Raw genomic sequence first — 17,921 nt, 5'->3', positions numbered from 1 at the left:
CCATACTTTGCATTTCCACAAACAGTGCAAGAGGGTTTCCCTTCCTCCACACCCTCACCATCACCTGTTGTTTCTTGGGTTGTTGGTTTTAGCCATTCTGATAGGTGTGAGGTGATATTGCATTGTAGTTTTGATTTGCATTTCCTTGATGATAAGTGATATTGAGCATCTTTTCATGTGGCTGTTGGAAAGCTGAATGTCTTCTTTGGAGAAATGTCTGTTCATGTCTTATTCCCACTTTTTAATTGGATTATTTCATTTTGGGGGGTTGAGTTGTATACATTCTTTATATATTTTGGATACTAACCCTTTATTGAGTATGTCATTTGAAAATATATTCTCCCATTCAGTAGGTTGTCTTTCAGTTTTGCTGATTGTTTACTTCACTATGCAGAAGCTTCCCATTTTGATGTGGCCCCAATAGTCTATTTTTGCTTTTATTTCCCTTGACTTGGGAGACATGTCTAGAAAAATGCTTCAGTGGCGAATATCAGAGAAATTACTGCCTATATTCTCTTCTAGGACTTTTATGGTTTCATGTCTCACATTTTGGTCTTTAATCCATTTTGAGTTTTTTTGTGTGTATATGGTGAAAGAAAGTAGTTCAGTTTCATTATTTTTCATGTAGCTGTCCAGTTTTCCCATCATCAATTGTTGAAGAGACAAGACTGTTTTTATTCCATTACATATTCTTGCCTCTTTTGTTGAAGATTAATTGGCCATATAATCATGGGTTTGTTTCTGGACTTTCTTTCCTGTTCCATTGATCATGTGTCTATTGTTGTGTCAGTACCATACTGTTTTGATTTGTATAGCTTTGTAGTATAACTTGGTATCTTGAATTGTAATATCTCCAGCTTCACTTTTTTCGTTAATATATTCTTAATTTTTTAAAATATATTTAAACATAATAAGCACAATCATTTTCTCAACTGATCTGATAATACCAATATTTGAAGTCATTAAAAATATGTTGCTGGTAAGTATTATTTCTACTGATGGCATTCATGGTATCTTTTTCTTTGTTCACTGGGTTATGTTGTATGCAGTTCATTTACTTTCAAAAATAATATGGGACAATAATTTTATACCTAGAATAGAAGAAAGGGTTTGTTTTGATTTCTGCAGAGACTAGGGCTGCAAATAGTCTGGGATTACTGTAAATTAATTAATAAAATCTCAGAGGAAAAGGGATGAATTTTAATTATTTAGAAATACTGTTTTAAATATTAATTAATTTTTAATTAATTTTAATAAAATAATGTTACATGTGGATCTTGAGAAACTTAACAGAAGACCATGGTGGGGGGGAGAAGGTATAAACAGAGAGGGAGGGAGGCAAACCATAAGAGACTCTTAAATACAGAGAACTGAGGGTTGATGGGGGTGGGGGAGAGGGGAAAGTGGGTTATGGGCATTGAGGAGGGCACTTGTTGGGATGAGCACTGGGTGTTGTATGGAAAACAATTTGACAATAAATTATATTTTTAAAAAACAATTATAAAAATAAATAAAATAAAATTTTATTATCTTTTCCTCTGAATACCTATTTGCATCTGAATGCAAATCCATAAAAGGATTGGTTAATTGGCAAAGCAACATTCATTGCATTCTGTTTGTGAGAGTGGGATAAGGCTTTGCTTCTGGTTCAGTCTTACTGTGAAACAAGATCTAGACATGACTGTGCAGGTTGTGCAATGCAAAAACTTCCATGGTGGCCATGCCCATTAGAGTTTCTTATTAATGAGGGGAGTATTTCATACTCTAACATTCCAAATTCACTGGGCTCTGGGACTTTATTTCTAACTTTTTCATTGCTAATATCATTAAAACTGAACTAAGGAATCTTTTATTCCAACTTATTACAACAGATCCAGTGGCCATCATTGTGTAGCATTTAGAAAAGAAAAATTCTTGGTAGGACTCTTAGAGACATGCCTGGAGGACTGTAGTCTTCTGTCTCATCCAGGGACACTCAGTGGGATAGATGACTTGGGTCCTTATTAAGGCAATTCTCTTAATCAGGTGAAATCGAGAGTTGGCTATTGTCCTCAGTCTGAAGCATTGCTGGAATACATGACTGGTCGGGAAATAATGATCATGTATGCCAGGTTATGGGGAATCTCTGAGCCCCAAATTCAGCTGTATGTGAATAGATGGTTGAGTTCAATGCAACTGGAACTCCATGCTGACAAGCTTATCATAACCTACAGGTGAGTTATTTCATTATTAGGATCTTTTTGTTGCAGCTGTTATAATGTTGAGATGCCTCCCTATGTCTCTGATGTTTGAAATAAATGTGCACAGCTCTACCCAAGTCCCTCTGTAACAGTATTATCTAATTGTGAAACTATCTCATGAGTTGCTAATATCAGATAATAGCAATAAGATAGATCAGTGTAGTTCCATGTCTTTCTTTTGCAGAGATGAAACTAAAATCCTGGTTATATTTGAACTATAGCCTCTAAATCTCAAAAGAGATGTTTCCTCAATATGTTATCTATAATCACAAAGGTATACTATTCGTCCTAGTGTCCAAATAGTTCTTTGTCTCTCAAGAAAGAAGAAATCTAGGCCCTTTGAATTATGGGAGATTCATATACTTGGGAAATCATGGTATCCTAAGCACAAGTAAATAAATGTCACTGATAATGTGGCTAAAATCAGTTACACAGAAGTCACTCATCTACATTTCAAATGAAAATTATTTGATATATACACCTGTACTGGACCTAACTTATTGAAGTAAAACTAATCAACATTGTGGAATTTCATGTTAAATGTTTGTTGATACGTTTGTGCTCTTTCCTATAAATAACTAATTTGTATAACCTCCCTTTCTTCTAAATTTTCTTTCCTTCTATGACCATAAAGTGGAGGAACCAAACGTAGGCTGAGTACTGCTATTGCCCTAATGGGAAATACCTCAGTCATTTTGCTAGATGAGCCATCAACTGGCATGGACCCTGGAGCCCGACGCCTGCTCTGGGATGCTGTGACATGGACACGTGAAAGTGGCAAAGCCATCATTATAACTTCCCATAGGTGTGGCTCATTTGGAGGCTTGAATGAGGGTTGGCAAGTACTATACTGACTATAAGCAAGAATTATTTGGGGCTAGGAATATTGACAATAAATTTTAGTGTATGTGAGTTCCTCCTTAATCCTAATGAATAGAGTGGCCAAAAATACTCACTGAGTTAAATAATTAAGAGTGGGGAAAGAGTAGGAAGTTTAAGAGATGCTGTGTTTGAGGATTTGTACTCTACTACTAATTGTTTGCAAATTTTTCACTTCCCAACTATAATCTTTATGATTACCAAATTCCATTTCACATTGAAAACAGAGTCACAAATCCTGGCTCTGTTTGAACTACAGAACGTCCTCCAAAACCAGAACTTTTTATGGTATCATGTTTTGCTAGAATGGAGGAATGTGACGCCTTCTGTACCAGGCTGGCCATCATGGTGGAGGGAAAGTTCATGTGCCTGGGTAGCCCTCAGCACCTCAAAAGCAAGTTTGGCAACATTTACGTCCTGAAGATCAAGGTCAAGATTGATGCACAGGAGGATAAACTGAATGATTTAAAATTTTTCATCACAATGACATTCCCAGGTAAACTAGGTTAGGCTAACTTTTATAAAGATGTGTTAAATCATGGTTTTATTGTTTCATCATCCATATGTTTTATGTCTTCAGTAAGTGTTTCCTGTGGGATATTGATATTTATTGACCTTCCATACTGAATTCCTTTTGGGATCCTTCTTTCTATAACTTTAGCATTATGATACATATTTTTTCACACACATATAAAAAGGTTCTCACTAATCTCTTGTATCATTGTAATAAGGCAGTTTTGGATTTGTGCTATCAATATAAATTATACCACTAAAGTCATATTTTCAAGTACAATGCTCATTTTCACATATTACTTTTGCAAAGTCTTAAGGCTTTTTATTCTAACTAAGCATGTATCCCAATCTTTTGATATCTCAGCCAGGATGTGATATAGAAATGCAAACAAGAACCACTAAGTTTTTCTCTTCTCTCAAGATTAATTCTGCTTCTGCTGCTAAATGCAACAAGCATCTCTCTGCCTATATGGTACAATACCAGAGACAGCAACTATTTCCTTCTGTCCTTTACCTCTCTTTCTTTTTTTTTAATGTTTATTTATTTTTTGAAAGAGAAAGACAGAGTATGAATGGGGGAGGGGCAGAGAGAGAGAGGGAGACCACAGAATCTGAAGCAGGCTCCAGGCTCTGAGCTGTCAGCCCAGAACCCGATGTGGGCTCAAACTCAAGAATGGTGAGATCATGACCTGAGCTGAAGCTGGACACTTAACTGACTGAGCCATCCAGGTGCCCCTTTACCTCTCTTTCTTAAACATAAAGCAGAGGCATGGAAAAGATTTTAATAATTCTGGTTTTTCATCTTACTCCACTTTGTGAGGGTGAGTAAAATATCAGAGAAGTTCCCACTGTGTGTCAGGCTGAGGAGTTATAAGTTTATCTTTCAGGCAATGGAAAAGAGTATGATTGATTACACAGTAGGAATAAATATCAGAAAATAGATAAGAAAGGTGCCTGGGTGGCTCAGTCGGTTAAGCATCCAACCCTTGATTTCAGCTCAGGTCATGATCTCACAGTTCCTGGATTCAAAGCCTGTGTCAGGCTCCGTGCTGACAGTGTGGATCCTGCTTAGGATTCTCTCTCTCTCTCTCTCTCTCTCTCTCTCTCTCTCTCTCTCTCTCTCTCTGTCTCTCTCTCTCTTTCTGTCTCTCTCTCTCCTCCTCTCTCTGCCCCTCCCCCCCCAAATAAATAAGTAAACTTAAAAAAAAGAAAATAGATAAGAAATGAATGGAAGTGGAGATGTGGAGAATAGATGTATGGGAAAGTAATTACCTCAGTGTTGGCCATAGTGATTGTGATGCGCATAGGACACATGCAGAAGGATGTGTCCATTAAGAAAGAAGTTTAATACTCAATGCATTCATTCACATATTTTTGAGTACTATTCTATCAAACTTCTATTTCATGTGATAAACTACCATGAGAGAAGCTGTGACCAGAAAACCTCACCACTGTGTGCTGTCCTAGCTCTTCTTGAAGGAAGGACACTAAACACTGACCCAAGACCTATTTTCAAGGATGTGGACACAAGAGCTTTAACGGAAATGTGGGTTTGAGGCATTTTCTCAACTGTAAGGTGGTTGTTGCCCTGTTCTTTCTTACATTATGCTAGAGCAAATACCTATTCAAATATGACAGAATCAAAAAGGAATTGACATGGCATCTATACCTAAATTTTGATTTTTAAAAAGAATAAATAAATATTGCAAGCAAAAGTCATCTAGAATGTATACTCTAAAGAGGATTTGCCACAATAATCAGATATCTAGGGTAAATGATTCTGCCTAATCCTGAGTAAATGTAAATGACCATGTGGTTTTTTTAAGGCAAAGATGATTTCTACAGTATGTTAGCTTGTATATTCTGAAAAGTGGTCCTGGTAAAATAACCTAGAAATTGGTAAAAATTTAAACAAATACATCTTAAATACAATAATTGTCTTACAAACAAAATTGGGGAAAAAATTTTAACAACCAGAAAATAAGAAAAAAGGACAAAACAAATAAAAGAAACAGTGAGCAGTTAGAAAATGCGAATTGTGGAAGCAAGTGCCATCTTGGCACTGGGATCATTGATGAAGCTCTGGACCCTTGTCAGGGTTGGGAAGCTCATCCAGAGACAGCCACAAGTGGGTTGGTCAGTTATGATGAAGTTTTGGTTCATGGGGTCTGGATCCAATGGCCAAGAAAAACTTCTTGAAGACATCTTTGGTGCAAAAAGGTGATTTCATTAAAGCATGGGGACAGAACCCATGGGCAGAAAGAGCTGCACTGGAGTCCTGATGGGTAACTCATTATACACCCTCAGGTTGAGAGGGGGTCAGGGATAGAGTAAGTCTCTGAAAGAATTTTGGAAGCAAGGTTTCCAGGACCTTGAGGGGCTAGCTGTTGCTAGGGAAACATCATTTATTACCATTTAACAAAACCTCAGCTTTGAGACCCTTCAGAAGTATATCGGGGGCCGTGAGCTTGGAGTATGATTGTCAGCATATATCTTGGGGCAGTTGAGATAAAGGAAGTAGACTTTCAGGATCCTTAAGGTTGGGATAATGTTAAGTTAATGTTCTCTTTTGCCCCAGCAAACTGTCATCATCGAGGCACCTAAGCTCCTAGAAGGAGGTCACTCTGTTTCAAGGACTTGTCAATGGGCTACAAGCAGTAAAGGAACTTAATTTTTCATTTGCCCTAGTTTCCCATATTACTGTGGCAAGCACTTAAACCCCTTTCCTTTGTTTTTGGGTAACCAGGAGTGTCCAAGGAATATCACACATATTCCACTTGTTGGGGGGGGGGGGGGCAGGGGATGCCAGCCTGCATTTTGCCCTCAGCTTGCCCCAAGCTCCCTCATCAAAGTAGCATCCTCTGATTCCAAGTAGAAGCAAGCAGATATCCTTTCTGGAGGAAAGGATCTCAAATTTAAGCTTGGAGTGGAGAGGCCCACAGGAGGCAGATATCAGAGAGTACCAGAGGAAGGTCTACTTGATAAATCCCAGAAGACTCTTGGAAGGAACCCTTCAAAAGAGGACTCTAAAGCTAAGAAAATATTCTGTCATACCCTACCTTCTACATAGGAAACACCTACTAAAGCTATAAGAAAATTAACCTCATTTAAATATAAATGATTGAAAAGATTAAAATGGAATCCCACAGAAAAATATCATAAAAGAGGATAAAAGAAAATAACCTACAGAGATTGAAAGAACCGCAGAGCTGTAAGGCTTCAAAGTAGATGAAACTAGTATCTAATATTTCAATATGAGCTTACAGAATTAAGAAGGGAATAGATGGTATGTAAGAAAATCCTAAATTAGAATTGAAAGGGCAAGAAGATTAGATGGCTAGACAACAAGGGGATATATAAAGACAGCTGACCTCACTGGAGAGAATACTTTAAGTAAATATTTCAGAAATACTTAACTATCAAGAGCAAATAAACCACACAGAAAGCACAAGGGAACGGTATTGGAAAGGAGAAAAACAGAAAACCATCAAACAGAAACATAGTTAAGCATGTGAAAGTAAGAGAGAGGCAAGGCAAGGACCATCCAACACAATATGAAATTAGTCCACAAAGAAGAAAAGGAAAGCCATAAAATGGAATAAATACTAAAAACTATCATTCAAGAAAATTTCCTAAGATGAGACAAACCTGCTTACTAAAAGGACAACCTGAAAAATTGACTCAATATCATCAACACCAAGGAGTATTCCAATGTAACTATTGTATTTTAATAATAAAGGTGGTTGACCTTTGGATTCCAGGTAAAAAGATAAGGGAAAGAAGGAAAGTTTATAAGGGAAAGAAAATTAGATTGATCTCAGGCTTTGTGATAAAACATTTTATGCTAAGAAATATACAACCTGTAGTTTTCACATGCAGCCAAAATGACCTTCAAGAATAAATTTCAAAAAGAGTTATAAACAAATAGGTATTCAGGAGATATTGTCCCCAGTGGTTCTCCCTGAAGACTATACAAACAAAAATTTTGTATCGACTAAGGAATGATTGGAGAAGTTTCTGCATAGGAACTACTGGTGAGCACAGAACGTTTATACCACTGTCTTGAAAAGAAGGGACTATTTATGGGTATTAGGAAAAGACATTAGTATGAAGTTAACCATAAGAACAAAATATATCACCCATATAACAGTAAGAATAAAAAGAACCAACCACAAGGTGAAGTACATACACACATGTATTTTGTATATTTACATTTGTATTTATAGTTATGCATTTATCTGTATATATGTATATATAATTTTAAAAATTATATAGGAGGACCACAATTAAACATACTGTTGCTTTCAGCATATATAAATAGACTTAACTCCTGCACGAAATGAAAAAAAAATTCAGCTTGGCTCATAAGCAAAATCCAGTTCTCTAATGTGTGTAAGAAGCACTACTAAAAAAAACTAAATCAGAGAAGTTAAAAATAAAAGAGTGGGCTTCTTAATTCTCTTGCTATCCCACACTTATCTTTAGCTACTTATTACATTCTTTATTATTTTTTTTTTTTAATTTTTTTTTTCAACGTTTTTTATTTATTTTTGGGACAGAGAGAGACAGAGCATGACCGGGGGAGGGGCAGAGAGAGAGGGAGACACAGAATCGGAAACAGGCTCCAGGCTCCGAGCCATCAGCCCAGAGCCTGACGCGGGGCTCGAACTCACGGACCGCGAGATCGTGACCTGGCTGAAGTCGGACGCTTAACCGACTGCGCCACCCAGGCGCCCCTACATTCTTTAAATTCAGCTTCTATCATCTGGCAGTGTCTGCCTTGCACAAACAAATGCTCTGGCCCTAATCCTCTCTGTAGATGCCTGTCTCTCCCCAGACACAGGTTGCTCTGAGTTTGCCCTATCAAAAAACTGATGGGTTCAAGAAAAAACATTATTTGCAATTTTTCCAGCTTTCTTGTAGGAAGAGTGCGAGTGACACTCTTTCCAGTTTTTAAAAAAGCTATGGCCCAACAATTCTACCTACATCTACACTTTAGATACTTGCATCCACCTGTAACAAGGAGATAAGTAAAATAATACTTAAGTCGGCAATATTCACAATAGTCAGACAACCTGTATGTCTATCAGTAGCCTAATGGAAAACAAACTGTGGAATATTCATATACCGGATTACTATTTACAGAGGAAAATGAATTATAGCTATATGCAACCACATGAATGAATCTCACAACATTTAGTGAAAGAAGCAGAAAGAAAAAATATATATCAGATGATTCCATTCACATAAGCTTCAAAGGTAGGAAAACTCTACCTCAATTTTTAGAGGTGTATGCACAGGTAAAAACACTTAGGAAAGGAAATATCCACAATAACAGTGAAGGTATTGGTGACTTTTTATGGGGGATAGAGGCTGAGAAGTGGCACATGGGAGTTTCTGTGTTACTATTACTTGGCCTAAATGAGATGATTTCACCAGTGTTTGCTTTGAGTAATTCATTAAACTCCATGTTTCAAATATTTCACACACAAAAAAGAGCTGTACATGACCATGGAGACAATACATGCATTAAAATTCGCATTAAAAAATCTCACCATTATGAACACGTATTTTTTACTTTAAAACATTTTGAACCCAGTTAATCCAATTTTCATCAACCTGCAAATGTGCACTGATGAGCGTAAATATGTTTGTTCCCATTAGAAATGGATATCACCCTTTTCCCTGTCATTCCACCAGTGGGTAAGAACACACAGAACATACAGGCTGACTTTGGTAATCTATAGGTATGATTTTGTCTTTCATGGGGCATGTGATCATGCGAATAGTGAGGAGGCATTGTCCTCCTCTCCTCCCCACCAAGCACACTGTACATGCATACATATCCACACAACCAGAGTGAAAATCCAGCCAGCTCATCATATTCTCAACACTATGTTCAGGAATAAAGTCTTGTTGTAACATTAGAATTTGAGGAGGCTCAGGTTTTGAACATGGGGCATGTGAGCTGACAACTTTACTGTACCTGAAAGCATACCTTTAGTAATTGCTATGAACTCCACACAATAAGGCTATTCATCAGGAATAAATCTGAAAGGAATTAACCATGTCATGTGTACCAAAGAGAGTGGGTTATTTGACCATGTCATTTTTTTGTATTAACAATTGTGTATAATGAAGTTGATGTAGCAATATTTTGGAAATTAAAAATGGTATGTTAAGATTATCTATCTTGCTTTCATTTCTTAGGTAGTGTATTAAAGCATGAGAATCAAGGGATCCTAAACTACTACATTCCCAGCAAGGACAACAGCTGGGGAAAGGTGAATGTAGAAACCATGCTCTTCTAACATTACATGTTAAGAAAGCGCTCCTGATGGGGGAAGTATCTGATATCCAAGCATATGTAATGGGAGGCTGACATTGTATGAGGAGCAGAAAAATTCCCTAAAGTATGTTATTTTTCAAAGGCCCCTAGAGTTTAATTGATTTTTCTTTCTTAAATCCCATTATTTGTCATGTCTAACAAGATAATAGGGACAGAGAAGTGCTTCCTTGCAGGTTCTCAATTATCTGTTCATTTTCTCATCTTCCCCTTTTGTCCTCCAACATGAACTTGGCAGGAGTTGGAGGATGGGCAGGAGATGCTCAGCTGGGTTGGAGGCTGGAGGGGGGGCCTGCAATGGTAACTGCACTTTTTTACTGCTGTTGTTGCTAAAGGTGTTTGGTATTTTGGAGGAAGCTAAAGAGAAATTCAATTTAGAAGACTACTCCATCAGTCAGATAACACTGGAACAAGTCTTCCTGATCTTTGCTAACCCAGAGAACACAGAAGGTGATTATCAAGAAAAGGTACCATGAGATTTACTCCCAAACAGTGACCGTTATGTCTTCCTTAGACTACTATGTCTATAACTGGACACATAGAGGGGCATTACTACGGGTGTGTATATCTTGGCATAAACGTATTTACATAATAAAGAGTCCTCCAAAGAATAACATACATATGTCACTCTTCTGTAAATTTACATGGGTGGCTTGTGTATCCAGCATGTGCAAATCTAAAGACATTTGGTGAAATGTTTGTTTTCCTAGAAATACAAAAGAGCAGCATTAATCAGGGTAGGAAAAGGACATATTCTTGAGCATCCTGAATGTTTAAACAGAAACATCCAAAAATAATGGTGCTGTCAAATGGGACAGCTTGAAAAGCAAAAGGATTGTTTCAGTACTTGCGTTGTGGTTAAGAGGAACATTAAGCATGTATCAAACCATTTTTCCCATGGATACACACACACAAAGACACACACACACACACACACACACACACACTTTTTTTTGAGGGCAAAGGGAGAGGGAGAGGGAATCTTAAGCAGTCTCCATGCCCAGTGCGGAGTCAGATGTGGGGCTCAGTCTCATGACCATGAAATCATGACCCGAGCCACAATCAAGAGTCAGAGACTTAACTCACTGAGCCACCTAGGCACCCCTCACCTACACACAATTTTATACCAAAAAGGATCTAATTAAAATCAGTATCAAACTTTAAGGGGTAGGGGTGTGTTGGGTTATTATTTCCAAAACTCAAACCAAGATCCTTCATTTGCAAGAGAATCTTTGTACCATAACATTTAGAGTCCAAGAACAGAAAGCAAAACCATTATTTAAAAAATACTATTTTCTTTTCTATTCTTGTCCCACCTCTGATTAAGAAGAAAAGAAGAAGAAATGAAGTAAAGAATGATATACAGAGCTCTTCCTCAGATTCTTGTTTGGCCACATGGAGTCCCCCATAAGCCATGTGAGAAATCTAGTAACTCTCAAGATTCATGGGCAGATGAGCAGAAAGAGATGATTGTTGTCCAGTTGCAAGATAGAAAGAATCCATGAAGCTGCTCTACTTTAGGATGGTTTGTTCAAGGTTTATATATTCTTAGTTGGATAGTTGTGAGTAATAAAATTATACCCAAAAGCTAATTGTTTTTAGGTATAACTTTCTGTGGGTTCCACTCCCATACGTGCCATACATCACCAGTGATTTCAGTAATTGCAAAATTTGCAGGCTGGCAAACTTTAAAAGAGGAGCGGGAACTCATTTTATTAAGGTCTTACTTGCATCTAGTCTCACAGTTGGCATCATTAATGACTCTTTTTAAAATCCCTTGAGTGTGGTGGTCTCTTCACTGTCCCTATGATCCAATTCACCTCTTATCTTCCAGCAAGAAACGAACAAATTATGTCAGTTCCTCTACTAAGCACTTTACAGGCATTGCATTATTTAATCCCACTACAAAACTCTGGGCTAGGTATTGCAGCTATTATTATCCTCACTGTACATGGGAGACGCAGAGGGGTTAAGGGATTTACCCAGGGTCACCAAGCAAGTAAGCAGGAGCATTCGTCAGTATCCCCACTTGGAGTAGGGAAACCACACAGCAATTTGAACAGGGCAAGTTAAAAGAATGATTAATTATAGCAGGGGGTTAGCTATAGGAGGTACAGGGAACTCTAAAGGATACACTATGGATGAGGGAAAATATCCAAGGAAGAAACAAACTTGGAAGAGGACCCTTCCCCAAGGCTGGGATTCAGATATTCTTGGAGAAGGTGAACTTGGGGCTCACTTGATGGTGGAGAAGTTTCTTGGCCCTGGGTCAAGGCTGTTCCACACCTGCTGAGCAAGCAAGAAACACCCCATAGTTACAGGCTGCCTAGGCTAGCCAGCAAGGAACTGTGGCTGGATCTAGCAAGCAGGAAACTCTTCTCTGTGGTTGTTGGCAGGCTGGTGCTAGGCAGGGGCACCTGCCGGAGTCACTGAGAATCCACGGTTAATGGGGGTCGGGGGAGGTGAATGCCCAGAAATGTCCTCCACACCTGCTGCTGGCAGCAAGGGGAGAGCAACAATCAAGAGAAAACACCTGAACCCGGAGCAGCAGCCTTTGGTCCTGTAGCGTCCCGCCAGCACCCTCTCCTGACCAAGCTTAACCTGACAGTTCAAGAACCCAATTCCATTTGCTGCCTGGAGGCCAGAACCCGATCCCTGGCGGGGTAGGGAAGAGATTTGCCTCGGGCAGAATTCAGAACCTGCCTGGCAACGCTTAAGCTACACCGAAGGTGGGTACTGGGGTGGGGTCCGCCAAGAGAAGCGACCACTGACGAATCTGTGGAGCAGGAGAGAGGTCGGGACGTGGGGCCCCCTGAGTGGCTGGCGGGTCGGGGAAGCGCGTGGAGAGGACGCCGTGGGAGTCACAACGCGCAGAGCGCCCACGTGTCGAGGCGCAGGCGGCGCTCGCTGGGGAGCTGGACTCGAGGACCGCGCGCCTTACGCCAGAGTCGCCCCACGTCGGGGGCTGCGAGTGGCCCCCGCAGCAGGCTTGCGGGCCCCCGAGCGGGGGAACCTCTGCAAGTTCTGTGCTGCCGCCCACAGACCCTAGAGGGCGGCCACTGAATCTCTCCCAACTTCCTGCCACGAGCTACTGGCCCGCTGAGGTGACCATACACTTGAGGGAGAGGGGAGCCCGCGAGAGTTGGAGGGTGGTGGGGTGGTCCAGAGGGGTCTAGAGGCAGAGAGCCTGGGGGCAAGCGCACGGGCCCCGAGGTAGGGCCCTGAGGGTCTGGGGGCCTCGGGCAGTGCTGGGTGGGGCCCCACGCTCTAAGGGGTCCCGGGAGGAGGGTCCAGTGCGCGCAGGGGGCAGGGAGGCGCGTGTGGGCCCGGTGGCGAAGCGGGACGGCGCCGGGGCTGCAGGGAGGAGGGGGCAGGCTAGGGAGTGGGGGCGTGCGCGCATGCGCGAGGAAGGGTCCATGGCCGCTGACCTGCTCGCGGGGCCGGCAGGCAACTGGGCGGTTGGCGAAGGCGTTGGGAGGAGGCGCCGCGCCCGGTGACCCGCGTCCCTCAGCGGCGGAGGCGCAGGTGTAGTAGTGGCGGTTTCGAGGCCCGAGCGGTGAGTGTGGGACCACCCCGCCCTGGTGGTGTCTCTCCAGATTCCCCCGGGGAGGCGGAGGGTGGGCCTCCTGGACTTCCCCGGAGGCCCACCCCCTGGCCGCACTGTTGAGTGCAGAGCTGGAAAGTGCGAACCCCCCAACACCCCCAAAAGCCCCAATACACTAAAACCGTCCACAACCCTTTCTGCCCCCTCCAAAGCCCGTTGTATGTAACATATATAATATTCCCCGTACCTCGCTGTCTAATGTCGCTCGCCGCTCGGCGCCACACCCAGCGTTGACCCTCCATCCTGTAGTTTTGCATGTCCCTCACTGGACCTCACTCCCTTCCTTTTCCTCTCCAAGTGCCCCTGCTCTGGGGAATGCATCCCGGACTTCCCAGGGAGGAGAAAGTGCCAAAACAAGCACATGAAGTAGGAGACACTTCTCTGGACCCCAAGACACACAGAGAAGCTAATGGGAACACATTAAACAAACAGAATTTTATTTTGGTTGCCTTCAGATTTGAAAGCCAGGGGTCTGGAGGCACATGTTTTGGGTCTAGGGCTGGGTGTCCAGAATTGACTTGCTGTGTGACTGTCCCAGTCAGCTGGGGCTGCTGTAATAGAATACCTCCCGTGGGCTGGGCCACCCAAATGTATTTCTCACAGTTCTGGAGGCTGGGAAGTCTCAGCTCAGAGGTCCGTGAGATTCAGTGTGTGGTGAGAGCCTGATTTCTGATGCATAGACAGGCATCTTGTCACTGTGTCCTTCACATGGTGGAGGAAGCAGGGGAGCTCTCTGGGGCCCTGTCTTATAATATGGGCACTAATCCCATTCATCGGGGCTCCATCCTCATGGCCTAATCACGTGCCCAATGTCCCTCATCCTGATACCATCACATCCGGGTTTGGATTTCAGCATAAGAATCTGGGGAGGAGGGGAGGACCCAGACAGTCAGATTATAGCAATGACCCAAGGTAAACTTTGACTTCACAAGGCCTGGGTTTCCTTGTCTGAAAGAACCTGGATATTACGCGTACCCATCTCTCAGGGTGACTAGACTATTTCAACTGACAGAACACAGTAAGTGTTCAATAAATAGAAGGGGTATGGAAGTTAAGTGCTGCAGGAAGCTCACGTTGTCTTAGTTTTCTTCTGTCAAAGCAAAAATTGCACTGGACGAAGTAAAACATAGGCAAGGAAGACTTTATGCGAGGCTACCGGAGCAGGGAAGAGAGGCCAGAACTCAGTCTGAGCTCAACTCTGCTGAAACAAAGGGTGGGAAGGTGTTTGTGGACTGAGGTGAGACAGTGGGAAAGTTGGAAAAGTTGGAGGGAAGGTTGACCAGGAGAACACCTTGAGTAGCTTCCTGAGTTTGCCCATGTGGTTCTCTGATGAGGCCATCTGTGTCTGCTGATTGGTGCCTGTTGGAAGCTAGCTCCCCCCCTCGCACAGAGACTGGGAATAGGGGTGTTATCTTCCTTGAGGATTACGTGTCAAAGGATGACTCCCAGGTCCTTCAGAAAGGCAGTTTGGGGTTGTAAAACAGGAAAGAGGCTTGTAAAAAAGGGTTATCTGTATTTTAAGCAGAGAAAGGATGTATAATTACAAGTTTTCTAAAGCACATGTTCAAAGAAAAGGGTGGTTAGGACCTAGAGCCAGAAGAGCCTTTCTAAACGTTGGTCCAGCTCAGAGTAAACAGGCAGGCCATCTTGGTCACCTCACTGGATGCAAAGTAGGCAGAAGATTTAAAGGGAAAGATGCCTCTGTATTAGCAGAGTTAAGAAAGCTGCTATATTTCACTCAGAACAGCTCATGGGGCGCCTGGGTGGCTCACTCGGTTGAGTGTCCGACTTCGGCTCAGTTCATCATCTCGCCGTCTGTGAGTTCAAGCCCCACGTTGGGCTCTGTGCTGACAGCTCAGAGTCTGGAGCCTGCTTCGGATTCTGTGTCTCCCTCTCTCTTGCCCCTGCCCTGCTCATGCTCTGTCTCTCTCTGTCTCAAAAATAAATTAAAAACATTATATATAAAAAAAAAAAGAACAGCTAAGTACTTTTAAGAAAAGTAAATGAAGTAAGTATAGTGACTAAAATCTCATTTTAAGAAATCAGCACTGTAAGCAATGTAATAGCTTAATTTTCAGTAACTCCATTTAATTGTGTTTTTGGAACCCACACATCAATAGACTGCCCTAAAACTTTTCAGACATACTAGGTTTGTGCCTCTTCTACGTCCTCTTCTTTTCCCTCCCACCCCAGTGTTACATCCAGCTTTGGGGAGGACAAGAGTGGTAGTGAAATTAGTATTTAGGGCCAGGATATTGTGGGTGAACTGATTGCTGGCCAGGCTCTTTTAGACTCTTCTTCCTGAAGGTTCTCCCAAATCTGTCTTGGAGGTAGTGAAGGAGGTGGAATGACAGGTTTTTAAGAAGCTTTGTACTCCCTCTTTGTGTATAATTCCAAATCACATGAGTTACCCTAGAAAGGATAAATGGTAAAAATTAGACTTTGTCCTTTTAGGCTTAGATGTTCCTCACTCTTCTTTGAGACAAAAAAAAAACTGGGAATGTAGTACTTCAATACTAAGATTGTACTAAAGTGCAAACTTATGGTTAATATATCAAAATATTATTCACTATAAGAGCAAGAGAAAAAAGTTCTTGGGTCAGCTAGTACATCAGGTAGTTCTTTCTTCACAGATTTTTACCCCCAACATCTGAAGAAGCAATTAGAACAATAGTACAGGTGAATTGTGTAGAATTCAAATCTTAAAGGCATAACAAATTATAGAATGTGTAAATCTCCTATATTCCACCGCCTGAGAGACAAGTACTGTCAACACATTTGTTTATTCTGTCATTTTTCTTCTTTATACATAAACTAACATATATGTTTTTTTTAAAAAAGTATTTATATCACATAGAATGTTTTTCATCTTTCCCCCTTTCACGATATATTATCCTCTCATGAAATGTATCCTCTTTAAAACAGATGAAATAAAATTTCACTGAAGGGATTGCCATTATTTATGCAGTCATTCTGTTTTCATTTTATCTTACTATTTCCAGTATTCTGGTGAATGATCTTTTTTTTTTTTGGTATGAATCTTTGTTTTGCTATGGTTTTGCTTTAGGAACTTTGTTTCTGTAGTTTTTTTTTTCTCTTTAAGACTTTGATTGGCATAAACTCCTTTATTATTAATGTAGCAGACATATATTGAGTGTCTTTTATCAATCAGTGAGGAGTAATATTTACCCTGAGGTGAAGCCCTCCCTCCTAATGAAAAATTGCAGAGTTAGAAGGTTGTATGAATTATAAGTTGATGTTATGCCATTGCCATATAAACAGAACACCTGCCATGCCATTTTGAGTGAGGTTAGTCTTATATTGAGAATTGCAATCTTTATATAAATAATGCGCAGTGCACCAGGCTTCATGTTGTTTGAGACCCAAAAGAAAATTACACTACCCCTACTATAGGGCTGTCGAAGGTGTCTTGTCACATTCTTAAAGCTAAAGATTGGTTTTTTGTTTTTTGGTTTTTTACTCTTTGTGTTCAATGAGTAGGAGCTACAATGATCTTTAAAATGTGTTTCGCTTGAAGTATAATTTACATAAGATGGAATGCCCAGATTTTGAGTGACAATTTGATCGGTTTGAAAAATGCATACCTCTGTGAAGGCACAGACTATTTGTATCACAACAGGGAATATCCTCCTGCCCCTTTGTTTTCAACCACCACTCACCCTGCTCACCCAACCCTTGATAGGATTTTGCCTATTCTGGGTACCATCTTAATGGAATCATGTGGGCTGTACATTTGTGTCTGGCTCTTTTCCCCAGTACCCCTTTGTCACATCCTCCCAAAACTAGAGTACTGATCTGTTTTCTGTTCCTAAAATTTTATATGAATTTTTTATGTATTCTAGATAGAAGATCTTTATCAGATACATGTATTATGAATATTTCCTTTTTCTGGCTGGCTTTTTGGTTTTTTCCAGCAATGTCTTTTGAAGAGTAAAAGTTTTTTATATTGCTTGCATCCAGTTACAGTTTCTTTTGTGCCTCATACTTTGGGTGTCCTAAGTAAGAAATCTTCATATACCAGGTTATGAGGATTTTCTTCTGTTTCCTTTGAAAGTTTTATATTTTTAGACTTTTAATTTAGATCTGTCATATATTTGGGGTTCATTTTTGAGGTAAGGTCAGTGCTCATTTTTTTTTCCATTCACATATTCAGTTGTCCCAGCACCATTGTTTGAAGTCTTTTCTTTACCCATTGAATTCCTTTGGTAATTTGTGGGAAATAATTGACCATATTTATGTGAATCTATTTCTGGATCCTATTCTGTGTCGTTGATCGTAGTTTTTATCTCTTCACCAATACCACACAGGGTTGTTTCTT

General features: G+C 40.7%; 1 protein-coding gene across 7 annotated transcripts in view; it reads left to right on the top strand.

The window, feature by feature from the left end:
- LOC131500702 (phospholipid-transporting ATPase ABCA3-like) overlaps window positions 1–11,570 on the top strand; it is a 186,887-nt gene extending 175,317 nt beyond the window's left edge. For 4 of the 7 annotated variants that reach the window (XM_058710038.1, XM_058710040.1, XM_058710042.1 and 1 more), the window contains 6 exons: window positions 2,026–2,213; window positions 2,875–3,045; window positions 3,425–3,615; window positions 9,843–9,916; window positions 10,314–10,428; window positions 11,306–11,570. In XM_058710038.1, the coding sequence (XP_058566021.1) occupies window positions 2,026–2,213; window positions 2,875–3,045; window positions 3,425–3,615; window positions 9,843–9,916; window positions 10,314–10,428; window positions 11,306–11,325 (759 nt within the window). In that variant the 3' untranslated portion in view covers window positions 11,326–11,570. The remainder of the gene's footprint in view (window positions 1–2,025; window positions 2,214–2,874; window positions 3,046–3,424; window positions 3,616–9,842; window positions 9,917–10,313; window positions 10,429–11,305) is intronic. The other 3 variants (XM_058710039.1, XR_009256433.1, XR_009256434.1) reach the window with 3 other exon arrangements.
- Window positions 11,571–17,921: the final 6,351 nt, after the last annotated feature.

The sequence above is a fragment of the Neofelis nebulosa genome, chromosome 18, assembly GCF_028018385.1.
Source record: "Neofelis nebulosa isolate mNeoNeb1 chromosome 18, mNeoNeb1.pri, whole genome shotgun sequence".
In the NCBI taxonomy this organism is placed as follows: Eukaryota; Metazoa; Chordata; class Mammalia; order Carnivora; family Felidae; genus Neofelis; species Neofelis nebulosa.
Note: the sequence above shows the minus strand (reverse complement) of the source record. Positions and strands in the feature narration are given on the sequence as shown.